The 15,687-nt window shown below is 41.2% G+C and overlaps 1 protein-coding gene across 1 annotated transcript in view; it reads left to right on the top strand.

Annotated features, from left to right (window-relative positions):
• The window catches only part of LOC117005224 (fatty acid synthase-like), a 38,082-nt gene extending 22,446 nt beyond the window's left edge, over nucleotides 1-15,636 (top strand). The window contains 28 exon segments of the mRNA XM_033076683.2: nucleotides 202-405; nucleotides 1,650-1,867; nucleotides 1,870-1,962; nucleotides 2,113-2,502; nucleotides 4,213-4,377; nucleotides 4,579-4,697; nucleotides 4,804-4,958; nucleotides 5,297-5,500; nucleotides 6,498-6,648; nucleotides 7,138-7,166; nucleotides 7,169-7,220; nucleotides 7,222-7,316; nucleotides 7,862-7,894; nucleotides 7,897-7,962; nucleotides 7,965-7,979; nucleotides 8,127-8,249; nucleotides 9,038-9,261; nucleotides 9,612-9,813; nucleotides 10,857-11,008; nucleotides 11,500-11,591; nucleotides 11,741-11,892; nucleotides 12,168-12,239; nucleotides 12,242-12,409; nucleotides 13,909-13,941; nucleotides 13,944-14,096; nucleotides 14,623-14,745; nucleotides 14,748-14,849; nucleotides 15,251-15,636. Coding sequence (XP_032932574.1) covers nucleotides 202-405; nucleotides 1,650-1,867; nucleotides 1,870-1,962; nucleotides 2,113-2,502; nucleotides 4,213-4,377; nucleotides 4,579-4,697; nucleotides 4,804-4,958; nucleotides 5,297-5,500; nucleotides 6,498-6,648; nucleotides 7,138-7,166; nucleotides 7,169-7,220; nucleotides 7,222-7,316; nucleotides 7,862-7,894; nucleotides 7,897-7,962; nucleotides 7,965-7,979; nucleotides 8,127-8,249; nucleotides 9,038-9,261; nucleotides 9,612-9,813; nucleotides 10,857-11,008; nucleotides 11,500-11,591; nucleotides 11,741-11,892; nucleotides 12,168-12,239; nucleotides 12,242-12,409; nucleotides 13,909-13,941; nucleotides 13,944-14,096; nucleotides 14,623-14,745; nucleotides 14,748-14,849; nucleotides 15,251-15,579 — 3,914 coding nt within the window. The 3' untranslated portion in view covers nucleotides 15,580-15,636.
• The last annotated feature ends 51 nt before the right edge of the window (nucleotides 15,637-15,687 follow it).

The raw sequence follows: 15,687 nt of genomic DNA, 5'->3' as shown, positions 1-15,687 counted from the left end.
CATGCTTGAGCTTTTGACTGCTGGATGAATGAGTGAATTCTGAAGTAGTAGGATGGGCTTTCGGGTGGTGGGGGGGTAGGCCTCTTATTCTCCAAGCTATTCTGCAACTCTGTAACCTCTCTTTGTAAGAGCCTGACATAGTACTGTTCAAACAAAATATTTTTTTCTTTTCGAGCTTACATTTCTTTCCTGACTTTTCAGCTTTTGAAGTTGTTGTGGACCACTGCCTTAATAGCCTTAAAGCAGGAGGAGTTCAGATCAATGGTCTTCATGCTACCGTGGCACCGCGACGACAACAGGAACAGATACCTCCCACCCTGGAAAAATTCTGTTTTGTGCCCTACACTGAGAGTAACTGTTTGTCTTCCAGTGCCCATCTTCATGCCTATCTGGAGCACTGCAAAGGTAGAGTGGGATTGCTTTCTTGTCATACTTCCAACCTGAGAGAAGCTGTTCATACTCCTTTAGAACTTAGATACTAAGTGTTGGTCTCTGTAGAAGATTTCAGCAAGGGTTCTTTGTATGACTGCTAGAAGCTAAAAGCTAGTTCTGCCTGAGATCTCTAGAATGCGGGAAAGAATAAAAAGCCATGAAGGACATCTATCCCATAACAGTCGGATGTGGTGTCAGATGGTACAACCCCTTCTGCAAGCAGAGAGGCACAAATCATTTTTAAGGAGAAAGCCAACCTAGTTGCTTTAGACACTGACCAGAGAGCTTACTTAAGTGAGGTTTTTAATCTTGGTTTGTTTTTCCCTGTGAACTGCCAAGATAGGCAAGGTGACATCCTTATTCCCATTTGATTGTGGGCACATATCCAAACAGGGAAAAGGATTTAGTGAGGCACACATCAAAACAATGGTTTGCCACAAGAATTAAATAGAGGTAGTTCAATCTGTTCTGAAACTGGTAGCTAAATACAGTGTTTATGGATACAGTTGGATCCACTAAACTAATAATTTTAAGTGCCTTTTCATCCAGTAGAAAAAAGTTACTTCTTTTTTTTGTTAATTTTTACTCTAGTGGTGAATTTTGCTTCATCTTGAGACAGTAATCTTTTTTCATTCTATGTTGGTAAAGTGTCTTCATGCTCATGCTCCTCCTTATACTTGGAAATAGATTTTAAAGATTTCCTTTTTTTTTTTTTTTTTTTTTTTGTCTTTAGTTTTTCCCCTGCAGCATCCAAATACTGCCCCAGAGTTTTTTTTTCCTAGGCTGTGGTGGGAATATTTTGGGTTTTTGTAATCCAGTTCCTGATCCTCAGTCAGGATGAACTATGTCCCATCAGCTTATAAAGCAAAAAGGTATTTTTGTAGTTTTGTATCTGCAGAAACTTAAAATTTTCCTCCACAGCTCCCTAAATCAATCAGAAGTTTTCTGTTAGTTGCCCTCTTTCAGTTAGTCTTACCACATGTAACAGTGGGGATTTCATTTGTTTTTGCTACAAAGCCTACTTGTTTGGGGCAACTACACAAAATACATAATCATGTGAATGTAGAGAGGCTGCTCTGTATCTGTGTGCTTGGGCTGATGATATAGGATGTTGTACTATGTGATGCTATCAGCTGGTTTAGCAAATGGAGGCAAAGAGGAAAAGAATTCTTGGAAATTCTTGACTCTTCCTTCCATTTCCCTTTTCCATTCCATAGGTCTGATCCGAAACTTACAGTCTAAGGTGGCAGTACATGGGGTCAAATTAGTTATCCCTGGACTGGATGCTTCAGTGGCTGCTACAGAGTCCTCATCCACACAGAAGGGCCTTCAGCATATCCTTGCTGAGATCTGCCGTCTGGAACTGAATGGAAACCTCCATTCCGAGCTGCAGCAAGTTGTGATTCGAGAGAAAATGCACTTCCAAAATGACCCCTCCTTCTCAGTGGATTGCTGGATTCTGCAGAGTTGAGGACTTGCCTGGATGTGGCATTGGAGAACATGATCAGTCATAGGATGAAGATAGTAGAGGTTAGTTGGAAGCCTGGGATGGGACCATAGCTGGTGTTTCTAGGCCTTCCAGTAACCTGATTACATACTGCTGTTGTTCCAGTTATAATTCTGGATATCACTTCTATTTTGATTTGGTTTCTCCTTTCCTTCCCCTTATTTTTCCCACAGGCTAATGCAGGCAGTGGACAACTGTTCTCTCGTGTGAAAAGTATTCTGAATGCTCAGCCCCTGTTGCAGGTGGACTACATTGCCACTGACTGCGTCCTGGAAAACCTTTCAATGATTGAAACAGAGCTACAAGATGCTGGCATTGTCTCTAGCCAGTGGGATCCATCTAGCCTTCCCTCTGGAAATCTGACCGATGCTGACCTGGTTGTATACAACTGTTCAACAAGTATTTTAGTGAATACCACTGAAATACTCTCTAATTTGGCAGCTGCTGTGAAAGAAGGAGGGTTTGTTTTGCTACACACTCTTCTTAAGGGAGAAACTCTTGGAGAAATTGTCAGTTTCCTTACAAGCCCAGATCTGCAGCAGAAACACAGCTTCCTAAGTGAGGTAAGCCTGCTGGAAGGACAGATGCTTTCACCATGAATAGTCTAAGTCTACTGCTTGCAGATGCTGTGATGGTGAATGTAGAGTAGGCATTGCAGAAATATATAATAAACACTTCTTAAGAAGAGAGGACTTGCAAATTACTATGTTTTAGGTTGAGAGAATATACTAGAGGTTCAGTCAGGAAAGCCTTCTTAATGCACTGAAATTTAATTCATTGTCTTTTGTATATCTGTCTAATCTGTATGAAAACACTGGCCAGGACAATTGCTTTATTATTACAATTGCATACTGCATTGCTGGGTGAGGTACAGCTTTATCACTGTAGGATCCTGAAATGCTTTGGTATCAGAATATCTCTCTTACTTTTGATACTACTGCTGGGAGTGCGATTTTTACAAGCTGGTTAATTTCTTCTAACATTAAAGTGCTCCCAGAAAGAAGGGTTTTCTCTTCGATTTTTTCTTTTCTTCCTTTCTTCTTCCCTACATTATCTGAGCCCATAATGAGATATACAGTAAAATAAGCCTTGAGAAGTTGGAGGAGGGAGAGAAGAGTGTGTCAGTATTATATCTTCAAACCGGTATATTGTGCAGGTAAACCAATGCCAAAGCTGGCAAAAGAGAAGGAGAGTTGAATGGCAAGGGTAAGGGTGGAAACTGGGGCATCGTCTTCTCTTGGCAGCTGTTAGTCCAAGCAGTACTGGAAAAATGCACCTCTACAGAGCTTACCTATTTTTTTCTGATTTTCAAGGGATGCAGCCTCTCAGCTCTCCTCTTTAGAATAAGAAGAGAGTAGCACTTTTAAGAGTTTGGGTTTTGTTTATAATTCTGGAATGGGGTAGTTGGATTTTGAATTTGCAATTACATGAATTCTAACTCTTAACTTCCTGCATGACATTTTTCAAGGGGATTTGAGAAGAAAGATTAAATTCTTTGCTCTACATCTTTCCCAATAAACGGGGGGATAAAGAGAAGACACTGAGATGCTACTGGCACCGATATTAAAAAGCATAGATCTGTCATTAGTATCAGTAGCTTGGTATTAGCAAATTGCTGGGAGAAAGATACATGTCAGTTGAATGCACCTTCTCTGAAGGAAATTATATAAGCCAGGCAAGAGTGTGCAGGACTTAATATAGTTCTCAAAGTTTTCTAAATACAGACACTGTCCCTGGCCCTGATATAAGGGATCACACTATAAAGACCTTCTGCTGGTCTGTGCCTGGTATATGAAAAGCAAATGGATGCTTTTCTGAGAGCCTGCAGTCATCCTTATTTCTTTCAGATAATAGATCCTTAAGTGTTTCTCAATATGCCATACATGTGTTTTCATTCTTTTATTTTTCTGAAATGCCATCTCAGTGTAACTTAGACATGTGGGTGCTTCTCCCCTTGCTTCTCTCCATCTCTGTGCAAACAGGGCTTATGTGACATAGGGTAGACACACTCAAATACCCTGTGGAATTTGATGGTGTGGTCACTGCTCAGTGACGTGCTAGTGTGCTAAGACTGGTTCCCTAACCAGGACTTTGAGATACTTGCACTCCTACTTTTGGAAGATCCTTTATGGAAGAAGGAATAGTAGAGATGTGGATTAAACACTGTTATGTTAACCAAAAATGTATTTATGCTGGTACAATACAGAGCAAGTTTTCAAGAAAAATTGACTTTTGACCTTGCTGTTAATTTGTTGCTTTGCCTGATTTGACAGGCACAGTGGGAGGACATTTTCAGCAAAGCTTCACTGAATCTTGTTGCCATGAAGAAGTCATTCTTTGGCTCAGTTATTTTTCTGTGCCGTCGGCAAGCTCCTGTTAAAACACCCATTTTTCTGCCAGTAGATGAGACAAACTATAAGTGGGTTGAATCCTTAAAGGTGAGAATTTCTGTGTTCTAGGTATCTGAATTTCCAAATTGTTATACTTTCTAAATGAAATACTTGGAAGCGTTAAAAGAAGAATGTGTGTGTGTATGTTCAGTTACTTTCAATAAAACAGAAGTTACTAATCTGTGCCAAGAATATGAGGACTATTTTCTTCATGGTTCCTAGTAAAACAGTTTGGGGTTTGTCCTGTAGGAGGTCTTGGCTGACCCTTCAGAGAAACCTGTGTGGTTGACTGCCACCAGTTGTGCGAACTCCGGAATTTTGGGAATGGTGAATTGCCTTCGCCTTGAAGCAGAAGGCCACCGAATCAGGTATGTAAGCATGCCCTTGAGTCATGTTTGGGAGATGAGATATTTATATGTTAGCAGCTTCTGAGGCCTATAGCAAAACGAACAAAATGTCAATTCTTCTCTTCAGGTGTGTGTTCATTTCCAACTTGAACCCTTCATCTGCTGTCCCACCCACAAGTCTTTCTTCCCTGGAGATGCAGAAGATTGTTCAGAAGGACTTGGTGATGAATGTGTATCGTGATGGAAAATGGGGCTCCTTCAGGCATCTCCCATTGCAGCAAGGTACAGCCTTTGAGAGCTGAGGATCACTTGCAAGGCCTTGAATCTGAATGAACTTTCAATAGAAAATGAGTAGCTGTTGTTCTTACAGTTACATTTTATTATTATTATTTCTAGTAAAAAATTTTGAATTCTGCTCCAACTCAAAGTGAACAGTAGCACACTGTGGTGGCAGGAGGAAGGATAGGCTATGTAGGGCATCTGTAGTACTGCAAAGCAAGAAAGGGCTCCCTGGATAGCAAAATGGAGGAGGAGGTAGAAATTGCACAAGGAATTTACTTGTTTCAGAAAGTACGTACCTTTGTTAATGTGTGTAAGTTCTTACTGTTCTTCTTCTGCAGCACAACCTCAGGAACTGACAGAATATGCCTATGTAAATGTGCTAACTCGTGGAGATCTTTCATCTCTTCGCTGGATTGTCTCCCCGCTTCGACACTTCCGCACAACTGATCCCAATGTTTTACTCTGCAAAGTCTATTACGCATCTCTCAACTTCCGGGACATTATGCTGGCCACGGGGAAGCTTTCTCCAGATGCTATCCCTGGTGAGTTACAGTTACACTAGAAGGAAATGTACTTATGTATTGTTGTTCTAGAATTAATCTCTTGATTATTAGTTATGCAGTGGCTAGATTGTATGCCAGTATGCCAGAAAGCCTTCCTTCCTTTTGAGAAGGAAGTACAGCCCTGCTGTGCCTACTTCCAGTTATGGTTGGTTTTTTTTTTTTTTTTAATATGGCACAATTAACAAACCAAGTGTGAGGTAAAACAAGTTGAAGAAGGTTCCAGAGATGAGCATGGTAAATACCAAGGTAAGAATGTTGAAGTTTCATGCTACCATGCTGTTGGACATGCTTGGATTTCAGGGAAAAAAATGCACAATGAAGTAACTGCCTGTTTACAAAATGGAGGTGGTATCATCTTGCTTCATAGTGAGTTAAGAATTAATGTAATGTCTATGAAATGGTTTTAAAAGGTGTATTTAAAAGAGAGGGAGTGGAACATGTGAAAATCTAGTGATTTGAGTAAGGCTGGGTTCCCCTTCGTGACTGAACCACCTGGCATAATGGAAGGTGCCCCTGCCCATGGCAGAATGTTGGAAGTAGATATCTTTAAGGTCCCTTCCAACACAAACCATTCTGTGGTTCTATGACTGGTATAAGTGTCTACCTAAAATGTGACTTAGCAAAAATTCATATTTCACAGTATATTTTTGCAGTGATCATCCTTTCTAGTTTATGTATCATTATTTTTCTGAGGGACAGAATTGCCTCTGAAGATGTTTTCATGAAATTTCTCAGATGAAAACTTGAAACTAAAGCAATATCATCAAGGATGAATACTTCAGATTTAATGAGACCGAGTCCTTTTCCGCTACACTTGGAGTGACATGTTAACTATGGCAGCTTATGAACTGCATACAGAATAGACAAATCCCAGCACTCTTGTCTCTGGGACTTAGACTTTCAAGGACTGCTGCTGTAGTAAAGAAATTTTGTAAGAGAATGGTTTTTTTAATAAAAGTTGTTAATGTTCTTTTAGGTAATTGGGCTTTGCAGCAATGCATGCTGGGCATGGAGTTCTCAGGACGGGACCTGGCTGGAAGAAGAGTGATGGGACTGCTGCCAGCAAAAGGGCTGGCCACAGTAGTAGACTGTGAAAAGAAGTTTCTGTGGGAGGTGCCTGAAAACTGGTAGGTCTACTTCTGTTTTCTGGTTAAGATTTGCCTTCCTGCCTGAGGCTGGTGACAACCCTGATCAAACCTGAGTGCTGCACAGTGGGTAGATTCCCCTCTGGGAAATATTAATAGGGCTATAGTGTCCCAAGCAACTGTAGGATTTTGGATTAGATTCACTACAGGATTTCAGCACTAGTTTTTGTACAGTGCTTGCAAAAGGTTCTTATCTTTTTTTGTGCTCTTAGCTTCATGTGTTTCAGTATACACTGGTATATCAGTGTTGCTTGTGTTACTGGTTAGTTATTGAACTATTTTTGCAGAATGATAAAACCTGGCTGTACTTGGCTGTGGTAGTCTGCTGTATGATTGACAACCACTTATACTTTCTTATCTATCTCAGCAATGGAACCTTTCCATGGCAGAAACACAAATTTCAAAATTTCGTCAAGACAATCTAGTAGTCTTTCCCAAGGCTAAAGATACCTCTTCCATTTTGCTCCTTAGGACTCTAGAAGAAGCAGCTTCAGTGCCTGTGGTTTATGCCACTGCTTATTATGCTTTGGTGGTTCGAGGTGGTATGAAGAAGGGTGAGAGTATCCTTATTCACTCTGGCTCAGGAGGTGTGGGCCAAGCAGCCATTGCCATTGCCCTGAGCATGGGCTGCCGTGTCTTTGCTACTGTAGGTGAGTACTGAAAGTGCTCCCCAAAGTCATGGGGAGAAATAGATTATAGCTAATAAATAGAGGAAGCATGTGTATGTACAGGTATTAAGTATATATACCTATTTAGGTATGTATTTATTCCCCCCCAAATGATCTGCTGTAGCTTTGATCTAGTTTCCAGGCCAAGAACAGGTTACATGGTAAATACAGCTACTGGCTCTGTGCTTGGAAATTCCACAGCGCAGTCAAATTTATCTGTCTCTGTACACTATATAATCAAAAGTATGGAAGGTGATCATGGCTTCCTCATTTTAAATTTAGTAATATGAATCCAGTGCCTGTCCATTGAAAGGCTCTGATCTGTTTCTGGTCCTTGTTCCATCTCATAAATGAGCAGTGGAAAACAGGCAGCCTTTTTCCTAAAGTCTGACATCTTGAGAGACTGAAAGCTTGGAGATGGCTTCTCAGACTTACAATCCTTGGGGGAGAGATGTACAGTGGAAAATGGGCTATTTCATCATAAAAATTAAATTAGTGACGTCTTTCAACCTGTCTTCTACTTCCAGGTTCCACCGAGAAACGTAAGTATCTCCAAGCAAGATTCCACAGCTAGATGCTAATAGCTTTTCCAGCTCCAGAGATACCACCTTTGAGCAACATATACTTCGAGTACCAATGGAAAAGGTGAAGTTCAAGAAATATTTTTCCTTTTTTTGTCAGCTAAGCCACATTATGCAGTTGTGCGTTCTAAAGACAATATGAGTCACTAGAAGACAGGGTTAGGCTCTCAGCAGAATTGAGTTTAAGTAGGTGCTTCTCCTTTCATTGCAGGTGTCAACCTCGTGTTAAATTCCTTGGCAGAGGAGAAGCTTCAAGCCAGTTTGCGTTGTCTTGCTCGACATGGACGCTTCTTGGAAATAGGCAAATTTGATCTGTCTAACAACAGTAATCTTGGTAAGATGAGGCATCAGGAAACACTTCTCATTAGGTCCTTTTCTGCAGGACAGCTCTCCAGCCTCCCCAGAATTTATTCTTGTGTCTGGTATGACTTGGTCTCAGGTGCATAACTGGCATTTGTTAGATTTTATATCACTGATGGTTGCCCAGTGTTCCAGTCTATCCAGACCCCTCTGCAAGGCCTCTTATCCCTTAAGGCAGTCAACAGCATCTACCAATTTTGAAGGCACAGGGCAAGATAACCCTGATTTCTCTTGGATGGGAAAAATTTTTTGACTGTTATGAGGTGATGTGTTAATGAAAAATTACAGCAATGTTCTCCTGTTGTAGAACAATTGCATATAGTGTCGAAGGTATGCTTCCTTATTCTAATGAAGTTTCAAAAGATCCTATCATATTGGAAGGTCTTGCTGTGGAGGAAGAGTCTCCTGTGGAGATAGACATGATGTATATGGGTTTCTAGCTCCCCTGTGACTCTAACTCAGCTGTCACTAGACAAAAAAAAATGTCCTTTTTAATATCAGACTGACCATGATGTAGCTTGTCCTCTCAACACACAATTTTTTTGGAGCGGAGTTTCTGTGAAACTGGTCTGCTTGTAAGAGAGCAACGTAATGTTATGTGTTGGAGAGTATATGCAAGAATGAGTTTGGAAAATGCAGAGTTCAAGCATCTGACTGCTTTACTCCTGTGATCTATGCAGAAATGTTTCTGAAGCAGAAAATGGATAGGCTCCATTTTGAAATGTCAGCAGCATCAGGTCATAACCAGGTTGCTTTCTCTAGGAATGTCTCTCTTCCTCAAGAATGTGGCATTTCATGGGATCCTACTAGATTCAATATTTGATGAGGGAAACCAAGAGTGGGAAGCAGTATCAGAGTTGTTGAAGAAAGGCATAAGAGATGGAGTAGTAAAGCCCCTGAAGAGTACAGTCTTCGACAAAGAAGAGGTAGAAGCTGCCTTCAGATTCATGGCACAAGGAAAACATATCGGCAAAGTTATGATCAAGGTAATGAGATAATTATTTTGATTCTCTGGTACATCTGACCATCCTCTGGTGACTGTTGGATATTTGGATCCATTTCCGGTGAAGTTCTATGAGTAGGACAGCACAGGGTCAGTTTTACTTCTGACGCTGTCACAATTGTAACTGTCAAGTCTGGCACTGATTCTACAAGGTTCATTCCCATTGACTGGAGGAGCATAGCATGGAAAGATAAGAGATGCATTATGTATCTGGTTATCTGATTGTAACTACCTTTTGTGTGTGTGTGGTGTTTCTGGATTTTTGTTTGTTTGTTTTTTTCGTTGATTGATTGGTTTTGTTTCCTTTTTTTTTTTCTTTTTGGGTGGGGAAAGGTCCAAGAAGAGGAAAAGGAGTATCCTTTAAGAAAGTCTGAACCAGTTAAAATCTCTGCAATCTCCCGAACCTCCTGTCCACCTACCAAGTCTTACATCATCACAGGGGGCCTAGGAGGATTTGGGCTGGAATTGGCACAGTGGCTAGTTGAGAGAGGAGCGCAGAAAATTATACTGACATCTCGTTCTGGCATACGAACTGGTAAGCAAAAATTTTAAGGGAACAGGAAACATGGCTGCCTTTCAACAGCTCTCAGCTTGTAGTTTCTCTCCATTTTTAAGTATCCTATTGGTGACTAATAATGTCTTGATCTCTTTCCTTTCCGTATAATCAACCTTCAAGCTGTTGTCTCCTTTATTGTAAAGGAGGAACTGTCTTTTAGCTTGACCCTTTTTTCCAACTACTACTTTCCCCCTTTTATGCTTCCTAATTCTATCAACCCATTTTTCTCTTATACTGAGTTTTTTCTGTAGCCTTTAACCTTTCTGCCCTCTGCAAAGTCTGGCTACCTCACTGACTTGTCCACTGACTGTAGTGTGTTAGATCACATGCCACAAGGAAGGGCCTAAACACTCCTTGTTAAAGATACTTTGTCCCTCAAGGTACATGTGTGGCTGCTCACTCTTGCTCCTTAGATAGCTCATCTGTAAAGATGGACCTTGCTATCTGATAGCATCCATAAACATTTTTACTCAGATTTAAGGCATTAGTTTGATTACTGTGGCAGCATTGAGATTATCAGTAGTAGTCTTCATTATTTCCTCATACAAATTCAGTCATAATACAATTTGTCTCCACAGGCTTCTTCTTTCGTTTGTCAAGTTCACAATCACACCACTTATGTGTACAAACACATAGATCAAATACTACTTCTCAAGATCTGGCTGTGATACTATAAGCTGTTGTTTTGCTCTAATCCAGCCATTTTCCCAATCTCAGTACCCAAATTTTTGTTCAGTTTCTTCACTTCTTGTAGTTTTCCTTCCTTCTTTCCTTCCCCCCACCACCACCCCAACCCTTAGGTTCTCTCAATGCTGTTCTCCATTTTATCTGTTTAGAATTTCTGAAATTCAAATGATTTCTAGCTACTGTTCAGATTTTGCCCAATTTTTATCTTGTAGCTGAATCAGGAATTACTTAGCTATTTAGTCTCTATCTAGTCAGAAAAGCGTAAAGGAGCAGCTTAACCAAAGCCTTATTGTTAGGATTCTTCATCCCAGGCTGTCCACCTTTATTTTTTCTAGGCTACCAGGCTAAACGTGTTGAAGAGTGGAAGGCACTGGGAATCAAAGTGCTGGTATCTACCAGTGATATTGGAACACTAGAAGGAACACAGCTATTGATAGAAGAAGCTTTGCAGCTTGGACCAGTTGGAGGCATCTTTAATTTGGCTGTGGTAAGTGACAAAATTGCTCAGGACTTGAAAGAGGCAACATCCATTCATGTGACTTTTTTACTAAAGGCAGTCAGGCTTCATACAGTTTTAGTTAAGTTCTCTGTGTTTCAGAGGACACTATGCTTTGGTCTTATCTGGTAATGAAAGGCTTATGGGTCTGTTCCCTTGACAGCAACAGTATTGGGCCAGTGAGTTCAGTTCTGTGGTGAAACAAATGTTGCCCTAGCCTGTGGACAAGAACAATCCCATGTAGAACTTGCCAGAATTTCTGCAGTGTCAATACAGAAAAATTACTGAATAAAGCAGACTTGGCAAAAGCCATATTGTCATGTTTTTGGATATTCAGGATATGTCTGTATTGCAAAGTTACAAAAATACATTGTGTAGCAATATCCTCTCATATCTCAAGCCATGTGGCATATTTAAACAGAGAAACTGGAGATACTAAAACTACACTTTCTTTTTAATCCCTCTTCCCACCCCTTCCATAGGTCCTTAGAGATGGCATGATTGAAAATCAGACCCCAGAATTATTCTTGGAGGTCAACAAGCCAAAGTATTCAGGGACCCTTCATTTGGATCGGTAAGTGTCTGTAGAAGGGACCAATAAGAACTGCTTTTAAAGTCATGCAACTGATCAAACTTCATTGTTTTAGTCTTGCACTAGCCTTCAATAGTAATACAGTTGGCAGGTTTTTCTGATGGGATTTCTCTCTCCTGCTCTGCTCCAAGGGTGACTCGTAAGAAGTGTCCAGACTTGGACTATTTCGTTGTGTTCTCCTCTGTAAGCTGTGGAAGAGGAAATGCTGGGCAAAGTAATTACGGCTTTGCCAATTCTACCATGGAGCGTATCTGTGAGCAGCGACATCATGATGGACTCCCAGGTAAGATGACTTTACTCATTGCTGAACATCCAGATGAGGACCAGCTCACCAGAACATGTGCACTTACCTGGAGTGATAAAGTGTGTTGAAGGCTGTTTTCCACTCCTAGATGTTACCCTGAGTCATTCGTGTATGAATGAATACTGACCATTTATCAGTACAAAGGAAATGCAGGCCTTAGCATAGCTCGCTATTAAGTTCCTTTTTTATTAACTCCTGTTACTGCCATGTGCTTTAGTTAGCTGCTTAGTGTGTTCTTCTAATTTCTTCTCCAGGCCTGGCAATCCAGTGGGGAGCCATTGGTGATGTGGGTATCTTGATGAAGACAATGGGAAACAAAGATATTGTGGTGGGGGAACGATTCCCCAACAAATGAGTTCATGCCTGGAGGTGCTTGATGTCTTCCTGAATCAGCCTCATCCTGTCATGTCCAGTTTTGTCCTAGCAGAGAAGGTCTCAGTGAAAGCTGAAGGAGGTAGTCAGCGGGATCTTGTAGAAGCTGTTGCTCACATCCTGGGTAAGTGCTGTCACTCAAACACTGCTGGATGGTGCCTACACTCATTACTTTTGGAAAGCAGTGGTGCTGCTATAAGCGCTCTGTTCAGCATCTTTTCCTGATCTTCTGTGATGTAGAAATGTTGCTGTTGTGAAACTGTTTGCTTTTTTTTCTCTTTACACTGCTCCTTCTCTCAAATAATTACTTTTCCTTGTATGAGTTTTTTTCTGTTACTGTGTGTACATAGATGTGCATATATACTCCAGTATCTTGGGTTTTATTTAGAGTGAACTGGTACCTTTCTCCAAATGGAGAATCAACAGGAACAACCCTCAAGAGCAAAATTCTGGGGCAGCACATAAGACACCACACATACATAACTAACTTTCTGAGTGCTATTCCTGTTTTTAAACATTCACCTTGGTATGTCCCATGCCACAAAACGTAGCTTTTCTCTACTTGTTGCTGAACTGGTAGTGTATTCACTTACCAGCTCTGTCATCCCATGTGAACGTCTAGTAACCATAGCTTAACTATGCATTACAAGTGCCACGTCCTTCTGTCTGTCTTGAATCTACTTTCTTTTGCCATTACTTTTCTGTTGGTAGTGAAGAATTGGTATCAATTCTATCTACTGTTTCCCACTTCAGTTGGTTTTTTTTGCAGACAGAACTGTCTCTTGATCCTTTGTTTTCTACCAAAAACGGTACTGATAAATGAAAGACAGTCTCCTGAGTGTTACTTAAGGCTTGTGTATAACACTGACAGTAAATCTGATCTCTCAGAGCAGATGTGGCTTTTAGAAGTGATAGGAAAGGGTCTGGGAAACCACACCAGCTATAGGGTTAGTTTGGAAGAAGAGAGTGTGAAAGCAACAAATGGAGGAGCTAGTAATGAAGCCTAATGATGGGAAGAGTGGCAACATGGGCAGCACAAAGTGGAGGGGACAAAGAGCTGTAGATGCAGGTGTTACTAGGAGAGGCCTTTGACAGGTAAGGAAAGGGTAAGAGATTGAACAGTGTGAAAATTGAAGCGGAAAAGGCAAATGAAGCCTGAATCTATCACCTCCTCCAGTGTTGTAGACATCAAGTGTTGCAGTCAACCATCTCTGACACGGATAACTTCCATCTCATTGTAGCTGAGGATTAGTTGCATTAGGTCTAGGAGTGCAGTTTCAGTTAGAGCCTTCAGTGTGTGGAATCTGTGTAGCTGACTGCTCTTACTTGGTCTAGAGCTGATGTGAAAATATTCACAACCATTTAGTTGAGACTGATGTATCCTCTGTCATAAATCTGTGCACATTTAATATGTACTCCAAATACTAGATCCCATATGACAAGGTGGAGATTGTAGCAAAGGTGACTCTTATGAAAGTATTAGATGATCCTGGAAAGTAAACTGCAGCTCTACAGTTGCAGTTTATTGAGATTTTAGGAGATAGAATAAAGTGGAGAAGGCTGCTAGAGAGGCTTAGAGCTGAAAAGAAATTGGCCTTTTGCTAGTATGCTCTTTGTTCTCAGGGGTCCGTGATGTGAGTAGTCTGAATGCTGAGAGTTCCTTGCTGACTTGGGCTTGGATTCCTTGATGGGTGTGGAGGTGCGCCAGACACTGGAAAGAGACTATGACATCGTTATGACCATGAGAGAAATCCGACTCCTTACGATCAACAAACTGCGGGAACTTTCTTCCAAGTCCAGGACAGCAGAGGGTAGGAGTGTCTGGATTAGGGTTGCTACAGTCATCCTGAGACCAAATAATTAAGCTTCCCACCTGTTGCTTTCAACTTTAGTGACATAAACGTCTATAAGATCATGAAATAAAGTTATAATTGAACAGCTTTAAGTGACAGACATGTCACAGAAGCGTATTGCCCACTAGGACAGGCCCATCATTTCTGGGGGCAAGGTGTATGAGCAAGGCAAGGGCAAAAAGCTGCTTTTGTGCTTGGCTAGCAGCTGCATGCATGAGTACTCTTACGCAGCTATGTGTGGGACGCAACTTGAGACCTTTTACTTCTCTGGGCAATTAACAACGTAATGTCATGCTTACAGGAAAAGCATGTGCAATGCAGAGCAACTGACAGTAGGAAGATCCCTGTATCTGTGACCTGATGATGTAGTGAAGCAACAGACTAATCTAGGGCAGCTCTAGCCCTGAGTCCTTTAGGACTATGGCTGTGTGACAAGACTGATCCTGAAGCTAATTGGGTTTGTCTGGTTTGCTTTCCTTCAAAGAGCTGAAGTCATCCCCACTGATGAAGACAGGCCCAGGTGAACCTCCAAAACTAGATTTGAACAACTTACTGGTGAACCCAGAAGGGCCAACAATCACTCGTCTCAATGATGTTCAGAGCATGGAGCGCCTCTTTTCCTTGTTCACCCCATTGAAGGATCCATTGCAGTTTTCCACACTCTGGCCTCCAGACTTCACATGCCCTGCTATGGGCTCCAGTGCACAAAAGGTATCTCAGTTGTTCAGCATCTTGAATTTGCAAATAACATTTTGAACTGTAGTTGCTTTCAGAGAGGGCTTTGTTTCTAGACTATTAAACTTGAAGGAACAAGTATCAGGTCTATTACTGTGCAGGGGGTCATATCAAACATCCCCAGTATCAAGAGGAGTAATAGATTAAATTGAAGAGTTTATGTATGCAAAAGTCAAAGCATCCTGTTCAACCTGTCCTTGGAAAGCAGGAATATTACTAATACTTGTCCTAACTGCAAGTTGTTAACCATAATTTAATAACTTACCTGCAAAGAAACCTGGATGTTTTCAACAGGATTGTTTCTGAGTGCATGAAAACATAATTTGTCTCTGCCAGTGTCTTTTCACCAGTCTTTCTAACTCGCTTCCATGTTCTAGCCGCTCCTTTGGACAGCATCCAAAGCCTGGCAGCCTATTACATTGATTGCATGAAGCAGATACAGCCTGAAGGACCTTACCGCATTGCTGGATACTCTTTTGGTGCCTGTGTAGCCTTTGAAATGTGTTCCCAGCTGCAAGCACAACAAAATGCTTCCCATGCACTCAACAGTTTATTCCTTTTTGATGGGTCTCATTCCTTTGTGGCAGCATATACCCAGGTAAGGGGCACAAAGAGAATCTTCTTTTTGGGGACCATCCTCTCTCATCAGGGCTCATTTTTCTCAAAGCTTAGTATTCTAGATATGACCAATCTGATGAAAAGCTGACAGAATTTTATTCATTTTGGAATGAATATTTTGAAGATTGGAGGATTTTGGAAGACAGCTGTAGACAGTGGATGCTTAGAGATGGCTGAACGGTAGAAGTACATGAGA

This window comes from Catharus ustulatus, chromosome 20, assembly GCF_009819885.2.
Source record: "Catharus ustulatus isolate bCatUst1 chromosome 20, bCatUst1.pri.v2, whole genome shotgun sequence".
NCBI classification, from domain to species: Eukaryota; Metazoa; Chordata; class Aves; order Passeriformes; family Turdidae; genus Catharus; species Catharus ustulatus.
This window is presented reverse-complemented; position numbering and strand designations above follow the sequence as displayed.